General features: G+C 38.6%; 1 protein-coding gene across 4 annotated transcripts in view; it reads left to right on the forward strand.

The window, feature by feature from the left end:
* Positions 1 to 9,319, forward strand: part of FRS2 (fibroblast growth factor receptor substrate 2) — a 48,507-nt gene extending 39,188 nt beyond the window's left edge. For all 4 annotated transcript variants that reach the window (XM_062613708.1, XM_062613709.1, XM_062613710.1 and 1 more), the window contains one exon: positions 1,797 to 9,319. In XM_062613708.1, coding sequence (XP_062469692.1) covers positions 1,797 to 2,747 — 951 coding nt within the window. In that variant the 3' untranslated portion in view covers positions 2,748 to 9,319. The remainder of the gene's footprint in view (positions 1 to 1,796) is intronic.
* The last annotated feature ends 1,384 nt before the right edge of the window (positions 9,320 to 10,703 follow it).

A 10,703-nucleotide genomic window follows, 5' to 3' on the forward strand; every position in this document is an offset into this window, starting at 1 on the left:
CTGAGCCAGTGTTTCACCACCTTTGTTATGAAAGCATTTCTCACTAATATGTCAATGGATTTTTTTCTTGTTACACCTGGTAACTCATTGCCCCTTAGCCTTTTGCTGAACAGCTTCCAAAAGGGTCTGGCTCTGTCTTTTTCTTTACCTCTTAGGAAGTTGAAAACAGCTTTTAGGTGGTTTTCTGGCCTTAAGACTGAACAAGGATGGTGCTCTGAAATTCTCCTTGTATGTCATGTGCCTTTCTAAACATGGCTTTCTACTGGACTTTTTCCAGTGTGGTGATGTCTGTCTTGTACCGGGGAGCCCAGATTCAGTCTCACAAGTGCTGGATTGACAGTAAAAATCACTTTCCTTAACCTACTGGGCTGTTCTTTTGCTAACACAAAGCAATGCACATTTGGTTTTCATTGCTGCAAGGGCACACTGCTGACTCACATTCAATTTACCATTCACCTGGACTGCCAGTGCTCTCCTGCAAGGCTGTTTTCAAGTTGGTGCCAAGCTTGTGGTATAGTTGTTGTTCCCTGCCAGGCACTGGACTTCCCATTTGCTGTTGCTGAACTTCATGAGGTTTCTATGAGGTCAGTTCTGCTGAGATCCCTCTCTACTAGTCTGGGATAGACTGAAAACTTCCAGAAGGGTGTGTTCTGTCTCCTCATTCGGATTGTTGCTGAAAATGTTAGTCAAGTTTAATAAAATTTGTGGTGGGATTTAGGAATATATGTATCACAAGAGCCAATGCTGGAAATCAGAGAAGGTAACTGGAACCAAGTGCAATGAAGCATCTTGTGGGAAGGATTTGTTAAGAGCCCCCACAGAAGAGTCCAAGTGTTGCTGTTGAAGCTGTTGAAGAGAAATGAGTTTAAGAGAAAGCAGTGAGTGTAGGAGTCAAGTGAGCTGTAAATAACACTTCAGCTTGTAGAGCTTGACAGAGAAGTAGGGACGGCTAGATGACTGCTGCTGTCAAATACTGCTTTTGCTGTTTGGGTATCCAGACACAGAATTAAAATTTAGAGAAGGAATCCATTACTCCAGTCATTCCCGTTCAGCCTTGTGTTGATCCACTGTGGGAACTTGGTATATTCCTGCCTTTCTTAGTGGCATTCAGTGCCAACTCCTTCTTGTTTCTAATTGAGTGCCACGGTTCATATGGAATTGTGTATTTTTCTCCATTAGTTTCTGGTTTTAGGAGACTGTTGGCTCTTGAAGAAAGAATGGACTGTTTTTCCAGTAGAGCCAACCTCTTTTCTCATTGCTTGAGTAGTACGCATGGCTTGATCCTAGGGGTGATGGGGTGGGTGGGTGTGTTAAGTTACATTTCCTTTGCAGTGTTGTAATTACGAAGATAAATTTATCCAAAGCAACTGTTGAACTGTTGGTCACTGTCATAGTGAGGGACAGCAGAGCTCACTGATTTGTTCGTTTGAACTAATGAGCTAAGTTGGAGCAGCTCAAGCTTGCCCTGACCAGAGCAGACCTGGAATAGAACATTAAAAACTTTAACTAGAGCAAAATTGAGGTAAAATACGAAATCAAAATAATCATTAGTGTTAGGTGTAAGTTCTATTCTTTTGTTAGAGTAACATCAACAAAACCAACAAGGAAAAAAAACCCTAAAGCAGCACAGTTCAGCAACATGTGAAAGATATGACATCTGCTGTTAAACAGCTGCTATCATGAGATTTGCTTTTCTGGTATTTTGATTAGAAAAGCAGGGACTTAGAAAGAAATTTGGAGGGGGAGAAAAGGCATGAATAGCATTTGAAGTTACTTGTTTTTTCTTCCCCTTGTAGGTGCACACTTACGTCAACACTACTGGGGTACAAGAGGAAAGAAAAAGTCGATCAAGTGTGCATGCGCCATTGGAATCAAAGCTTTCAAACACTGAAACAGCAAAAGCAAAAGAGGATCAGATGTGTACTGATGACAGAGATGCTCAGGTTCTCCTGGAGCCTGAAGGAGTCAAGTTTGTTTTAGGACCAACACCTGTTCAAAGGCAATTAATGGAAAGAGAGAAACTGGAGCAACTTGGGAGAGACCAAGTTAGTGGCAGCAGCACAAACAATACCGAATGGGACACTGGGTATGACAGTGATGAACGCAGAGAAACTCCATCTGGTAGTAAATTGGTGTATGAAAACATAAATAGGTTATCAATCCCTAGTGCCTCAGGGGTCAGGAGAGGTCGTTTGACATCAACCAGTACCTCAGACACCCAGAATGTTAACAACTCTGCTCAGAGGAGAACTGCGCTGTTGAACTATGAGAACTTGCCATCCTTGCCTCCTGTTTGGGAAGCCCGCAAGCTGAGTAGAGATGAAGATGACAGTTTAGGACCAAAGACCCCATCTCTAAATGGCTACCACAATAACCTAGATCCAATGCATAATTATGTCAATACAGAGAATGTAACAGTACCAGCAAGTGCTCATAAAGTAGAATTTACACGACGTCGGGACTGTACCCCAACAGTCTTTAACTTTGACATTAGGCGTCCAAGTTTAGAACACAGGCAGCTCAACTACATACAGGTTGACTTGGAAGGTGGTAGTGACTCCGACAACCCTCAGACTCCAAAAACCCCCACCACTCCACTTCCGCAAACTCCAACCAGGCGCACAGAGCTGTATGCTGTGATAGACATTGAAAGAACTGCTGCTATGTCAAGCTTGCAAAAAGCACTGCCCCGAGATGATGGTACTTCTAGGAAAACTAGACATAACAGTACTGACCTGCCTATGTGAGCCTGGGAAGCATTAAATCATTTGCACCTTTTGTGAAGTTTATAGAATTGAAGATGCAAGTATTTTGCATTTCTTAACACTAACGCCTTTTATAGACTAATAGAACTTTTTCTGCCTACTTCATGTACTTGTTTAACTAAAGGGAATTAATGTAGAGCAAGTATTCATTTAGGTAACACTATTTCATTCTACAGTAGTAGTAATTACTGCATAGCAGCATCACCACCTTTCACAGTGCCTCTTTAAATTGATTAGACTCCGAGTGACATGCCAGTTTTGAATTTATAAATATTCTGGTCTGGTGCCTATACTCGTTAATGACATTTATAACACTTTTTAAAGCCTCTTTGATATGTGCATTACTAGCAGGTAAACCTGATCTTTCAAAATACATATCTTGTGTTCATTCCTCATTGAAGTGGCTCCTCCAGAATGAAATGTATGTTAATGCATTAACTCACTCGGTTTGACGTACACAAGATATATTGGTTCATCTCAAAGGGTATAAACACCACACCTTTTTTGTCTTTTTTTTTTTGGTTTTGTGTTTGTTTTTTTTTTGTTAGTTTTTTTTTTTTATTAGACCACATAGACAAGAAGGCCTCTAATTCTGAAGTTTTCTTAACTTGTGTGATATTTGAGAGGTTACATCAAAGTTAGTTGATCAGAGCTATGAACACATCTAAACCCAGCCTTAAGCTCCTTCTGCTAGAAGAGAATTCACAGTGGTATATCAAGTTCCCTGTGAAATCTGACAACTTTAATCTCATTAGAGTTTGTTTGGGGTTCTTTGTGAAGGAATTCACATATTTGCTATATGAATTAAGGCTCTCTTGTCATTTCTTAGTTCAGTGTGCCTTCCTTCCTTTGCATTTGTGTGTTTCTTTTTTACCTGTTCCATAATGTCTTGTTTTTGAAGGTCAACATTTTGTACATAGCTTTAATTATTGTTCAGGGTCATTATGTGTTTGTCTTACTCTCTGCATTTGACAAAGAAAGACTCTTGAAGGTCAAATGGTTGTCTTTGTCCAGTGTTCTACGTTTTTATGCCTGACAGAGATATCCCAGTTCTCCAGCAACATGCATGATTGCACAACTGGAAAGGTTTATTATGCAGTTATTGTCTTCCTCTAACGCATCAGTCACAGGTTACACGGGAGGCAGGGTACTGGACTCGATAGTTCTTTATAGAAAATTGTACATCCTAGCAGTGTGCATCCATAGTTGATAGTATAATTTAGAAAGATATGTAGTGAATTATCTGAGGGTAGTATTATCTACGAGCATACTTCTTTTCCTTTTGCAGTTGGTGAACTTGGTTTCAGTGATGGCTGCTTAGTGTAACAGGTACATCCAGGTAGAATGTTGTTTGTTGAATATGCCAGATGCACCCTTAGCAGAAGTTCTTTGTTTTGTTGTTTTTCTAATACTCTGAATAATGTTAGAATTCTGGCAGTATTGCAGGTGCACCTTGGTACTAGCAGCAGAGGAGATTAATCTTGAGCCTGTGATTGCAAAGGAAATGACACTTCTGTGAACTGGTGTGATATAAAATAACCCTTAAACTGTGAGTGAGAAAAACATGCAAGAAAAGCCATTTGGAGATATGTAAAATAGTTAAGGTTCTTCATGCAATATTTGAATTCAAGTTTTGTAACAAACAAACTACGATTACTTTCTGTCTTTTAAATTGGAGTGTGTTCCCTGTTCCTTTGTTAACTTTTTCTTTGGTCTTCTCTCACTTTACTAGTGGCAGCACTAATAGCACCTGAAACACGTGTCTTGTCACACCATTAACGGATACCAGGCAACCTTTACACTCTGACTGTCATTGTTTTTTACAGACCGTATGGTACTGAAATACCAGATGCACAAAGAAAATAATTTGCAGAAGTAAAATATGGGAGTCATTGAGATCATTGTGAGGAACTTAAATGAGATTTAAAAAAAACACTTTGTTAATAATTTCATGGTCAACCCATGCATGCTCTTGTGATAGACGTGTTGACTTGTGGGGAGACCTTGGTACTCAAGAAGGTCTGGAGTGAAACATTTTACAGGTCTGCAGTGCTAGTGCTCCTTCACATCTTTGCCATTGCCTCACCCTATGCTATGGACCAGTCTTGGTCTATACGGAAGAGAAATTACCAGATATTGCAAAACAAGTAGTAGGTTAATGATACTGGTGTAATTCTGGCTCTTAGCTTGGAGCTCACTTTAATTTGTGAACTGAACTAAGGCTTCAGCATGTGTTTAGAGGCAAGTGTGTTTGATCTAACCAGCTGCCTAGAAATACTTGGTTCTCATCTGTATGGTGTGGGTGTTTCAGAAATACTAATTAATTGGACCTGTGAATAAACACACCCTTGAGGCAGGGAGACAGTATTCTTAGTTGACAAATAGGGGAACGGAGACTTCAGGTAGATCCTGAGTGACCTGTTGCAATTACAGCCACCAACCACGTCCCTCCTTAGTTCTTGTGTGCTGGCCTATGTTTATTCTGGTCTCAGATACAAGGGATGCTCAGAGTATTTTTTTTTAATGTTGCAAGTTTCACAGTACTTTATAGGGGTTGTTTTCTTAGCTCTAGTCCCCAGAATTGAGAAATTTCAACTTTCTGTAACCTTAACTATATTAACAAGTCTGACATATTTGCCAGGACTATTTTTTTACCCTCTTAAATTTTTCAGGTGGGATAATGCTTTCTTGTTTTGTGTGCACTGCAGACATACTGGGTAGTCCCCATTACCCATGCTGCTCATTTGTAGCACTCCTTATTTTCTTCCCCTTGAAGTAGATATAGTTGCAATGCACTTTACCCTTTGAGACTTAGTAAATAGTTTTTCAATTCAGTCTCTTCAAGGCTGTGATGTTAGGTTTAGTGTCTGTAATCTAGGATTCAGTTTTTCAGCTGAAATCTCTCCACAGTATTTAGGTCATATTTATTTTGGGCCCACAGGTGTGTAGACTGAGAAACTACAAATATGTAACCATTTTCTGTAGTAACCAAGCCATGTTAAGTTTACATAAACTAGATCCTGCAAAAACGGCAACATCTCCATCAGTTATAATTCCCATCCATAACATGCAGTTGGCCTCTACCCTTTAAGCACATTGGACAAGGGAAAGCCTTTAACTGTAGGTGTTCCTTTAATGCAGTGATTTGGGAAAGACATACATTAGAGTATCTCTTAAACAAAGAAAAAACTGAGTTGACAAAGATGAAACAGTGACCAAAAGTACATAATAAAGATTGTATTAGAAATACAGTTAGTGAGAATTTAATCCATTGATTATGTCAGGAAAGTATTTTTTTCCCAAATTGATGTCAAGAGAAGGACCAATTTTTAAAAATTTTGTGGTGTTTCTTGGTGATTCCATAAAAAAATATAAGCCAGACCATTCTGAAAACCTTAATTCTCATTAGAACAGGTTTTGTTTCCCTGGATAAGTAAGTTTCCAAGGGAAAGCACTAATCCCGTTCCTACTAAAAGTCTACAGAAATTTTATAGAAATGTTAAGTGTTCAAAAATACCTTTCATATCATAAACTGCTTATTTCCCTTCTCCCTGAGATGTTTGGATATTTGTGTGTTTTACCCCTCTGACCAGGATTTGGGTGTAAAAAGGGCCACAAAAAGGTGCAAACTGTATGGAGTCTGAGCCAGTGTCAAAAAAGGGCTGCTCTTCTGTAGGTGACAGACCAGCAGTTGATTTTGCTGGTTTTATAACTGTGTGTATTGACTCAAAATCTGGCTGTCCTTGCTTTTGTTTTATACTTAACCACTTCTCATTGAGACAGGATCAGGAGAGAGCAGATTGTCTTTACTCACTGTTGGTGATGCAAAAATGCGAGTTCTGATTAATGTCAGTTACTTCTTTAAGCGTGTAATGATGTATCTGATTTGGACCTCTATTTCTAAACAGTATTTTACATGTAAGGTGGGATCAATGGTGAAATTCCATTTCTACACTGTACTAATTTATTTAATGGCTACAAATAAGATGAAGCTGATTTAGTAGGAACTAATTGTGGACTTAAATCTGAATTTCTCCCATTTCCCCTGAAGAAGTTCGGTTCTTCAGTGATAGATAGAATTAGGTATTTTTGGAATTTAGTACGATCTTTCCCATCTTTTCCCTGAGGTAGCAATTCAGGCATTTATATTTGACAGTATTTACTTAATATAAACATAAGTTCATTTATGATGTCTTTATTTTAAATTCATATACACTCCAAAAAAAGTCAGAAGAAATTCCACCACAAAAAACTGCGTTAAGATGGAGTCAAGGTTCCTGATGTCCTTCGTGTAGAGCATATACAAAAAAGATGGGAAAGTCACCAGTTAAGTCATCAGTTAAGGTTCTTTTCGCAATCTTTAGGAATTACTTCCTCTTCAGGACAAGATAAGTGAATAAGGAGGAAAAAAACCCTCAGCTTAGCAGCTGTAACTCTGACCATGTATACATTATGTCTTGTGATACCGTGCTGTAAGGTATGTGACTAAGTCTTTCAGATGTCTTATTAGGATATTAGCCATTAAAACATGGTGTTTACTCCAGATTAACGCGGTGTTTTGTTTTGAAATATGTAGGTGTACAGATAGAATATGAGAGATGAAGTTACCTTCAAAGTTGATGAAACAAGTGTTGGACATTTCTATATTTTTAGATACTACAACGGGCATTTTGAAAATTTTCTTGCAGTTTTAATAATTATTTAGTGTGGTTGCATACATATATTGTGACAATGTTTTCTGCTATATCCATTACTTTGGTGTAATTCTACTTTATGTAGCGAATATGTGTATATACAAAGGAGTTTATGTAAAAAAGATGATTAAGAAATAGGCTCAAGCCCTTCAGAACAGGGACTGTCTTCCTCTGTGTCTGCAAAGTACTTCATGCCTTGGTCTCACAGCCACAGCTCACATCTGAGACCCCTGGTGACCTAATTGCCAAGCAGTGAGTGTGGAGGAGCGGCTCTTCTGCTTTCCACGAGAAGCCTTGGTACAAAAGGTGCCGTGAAACTCACCTTGCCACACGCTGGGGCTGTGCTGTACGTGGTCATGCCCAACACCACCCGCCAACCAGAATGCCCAGAGTCCATGTCTCTGCTTCAGTCCTTCCCTTTGGCAGTAGGAAAGGAAGTCTGAGGTAGGAGCTTTGATGTCATCAGGGAATCTTCCTTGTTTGCAGGGTAATCCTTCTGGAGCTTGGTCAGGCCTCATGCAGTGTCCTTTGAAGCCAAACACGTGATTTGCATTGACTTCAAGGGCCACTGGACGTGCTCCTGCAAGATCAAGTTCTGCTGACGTAACAGCTCTGTTACACCTGAAGACCTGGTTGGTCAAGTTCTTCAGGAAAGGTCTAAAAATACTGTAAAAATATAAATATATTTAATAACAAGTACTGAAAAAAAAATCCTATTTGTTGTGGTCAGAGTTCAGATTATTATGTGAATTTTGATTTCTTAGTCATACTGGCATATATATTGCTTTAACTATTATGTATGAAAGAGGAAGTGATTCTGAAGTGCGTGAAAGATCAGGATTACACCTGTTTTGTAATGGTTGTATTAGTTAGGAATGGATGTCAGCACATCTAACTCCATATTAATGCAGTTTTTTTGCATTAGAATGTGTATATCATACACCCACATTTTATATATAATATGTTATATGTTTGGTACTAACTTTGTATTTTCCCTGAAATTTTGCCAAATCTCGAACACAGGTGTTCTCACTTGTAACACTTTGGTACTTAATAACTGAATGTATAAGAAATGCTCTGGTATGAAAGGAAAGAGTGTTGTCTGGTGTCCCGCAATACAGATGTCTGAACCAGCAGGCCCGTTGCCTTTTTCGCATCTCGCTTTGCTGCAATGTCATCACCTTTCACCTCCTGACAAACAGGCTGTGTTTTAAACTCAACTGCAGACCTGCCATTACAGTTGGATACTGCGCTCGCACAAAAGCTGACTGGTAGTAGTGAGAATACAATAGTCACCAGCGTGCCACAAATGCATTTATTAAATGCAGAAATAGACACTTCTACAAAGGCCAAAATCTTATGTTGTATGTTCTTTTCTTGTCATTACATTGTATGATATTGTAAGATTATTGTATGTCCTAATTTGCATTATAAAATGTTTTTTCCTACTTAAAGGCATAAATATAGCAACTTTGTATAAAGGTAGCTTTCTAGATTTTTATTTCTTTTATATAAAAAAGTCTAAACAGTGGGAGTACCATTGCCAAATTGTTTATAAAATTTCAATTAACTTGCCCTGTTCAGTGAATTTGCTTTTACAAACATTCCGTATTTCTTTTATGAAAAAAGTGATATTATACTATGCAGAAAAGAGTGTATTTTTATGCCATTCCACATTTATCTTAAAAAGAAATTAGTTTCACTTGTCTGAAGCTGTCATTTCTGAGGAAGCTTACCAAATGCACATTTTTTACATGTATCTGTATTATGACAACATTTTCCCCTTTACCAGTGCCAACTTCATTTGGAAAAAAAAGAAAAAAGGTAGCATGGCAATAAACTATTGATTTTTATGGAAAATGGCCTGTGGATTACTTTAGGATTTCCCAGTGTCAGTGTTGCTTATTGTATTTCGTTAGGATCACTTTTGTTGCTTTTCCTTAACTCATTGCTTCAGTTCCACTTCAGTTTAACTTGTTCCACTTGCATACCACTCATTGCTCAGTGGTTGAAAAAGAAACTAGAATATGCTAACGTGGAGTCTGTGAATTTTTCTCCGACATTTGTTTCACTTCTACTGCTGTTCTGTCACATCTTTCTCATGTATGTAGACTTAGATATCTTTGTTGTTGTTGTTGTTATGGTAGTACTGTTGCTGTTGACTACTGGCTGGTGAATCATGTGCTAGCAATTCAGGTGTGCTCCTGTCTTAGCTACAAAGTGCCTGAGATACCACAGAACCCCTATGGGCTTTGCTGGGATAGTACTGATAAATTCAGAAACAAAGTAATGAGAACATACAAAGTTGAAGTCCTGTCCAGAAGGCCTTGTCACTTTTTTTCAAAGTTCAGTATTTCCTCTTTTCTCCCCAGTCACTGTTTCAAGGCATATTGTTAATGGTTTCTGGTCAACAAATGACCAAAACCCTAGAAATATCAAGTGATGTTTTGTTTTCAGAACCTCTTAAGCAACAACATGTTGGTTAGGAAACTTAGCTGAAAACTCAGTTCTCAAGAAGATCTTCATAGTTTTGCAGCTTTCCTAATGGGAATGGCTGCTTAGCAGTTCATGACACTTAACATTTCATAATAAGGTGATACAGAGTTCAGCAGAAACTCTGGTTGTTTTTATCTTCATTTCGAAGAGGAAAAAAGCTTCCCAGAGATGTTTGTGCACCTTTCCTGATGTGATAGCAGGTAAAATATATGCAGTTAGACAACTTAATTTCTAGCAATATTATGACTAAAACATAATGCAGCTGATGTGATTCCAATTAAAATATGCATATGTCTCACGTCCTTGAGCTAATGATGCTTTGTTCTGAAATAAAATTTTGAAGCCAGCTCAAGATAAGGTGGCATTGAGCAGCCAAACATCAAAGAGCCGACCTTCCAGCTGTAGATGCCTAGGGCTAGGATTTCCAGTAATGCTATAAAATGGCCTTGTTAAAATCCCTATACATAAATCAACAGTAATATATCTGTTTATTCTCTGTTGGGAGCACCTGAAGAGTTGGATTTTGTGGAGAGTCTCTGTCTTCCTTCCTCCCACCCTCAAAATCCTATCTGCTTAGAGGCTTAACTGACTGGCCTGACGTGAAGTTAAACCTGAAACTAGATGCTGTGATCAACGCCTCAGTTACTAGTCCCAGAGAAACCAGAGAGCGGTTGCTGTTCCACTACTCCTCCTACATCATTAATAGCTCGGCTATAAGCAGGAGGTCTCCATCTGAATGAAAACACTA

Source organism: Pezoporus occidentalis, unplaced genomic scaffold (genome assembly GCF_034315485.1).
Source record: "Pezoporus occidentalis ecotype Australia unplaced genomic scaffold, CSIRO_AGI_Poc_V1 ctg17, whole genome shotgun sequence".
In the NCBI taxonomy this organism is placed as follows: domain Eukaryota; kingdom Metazoa; phylum Chordata; class Aves; order Psittaciformes; family Psittacidae; genus Pezoporus; species Pezoporus occidentalis.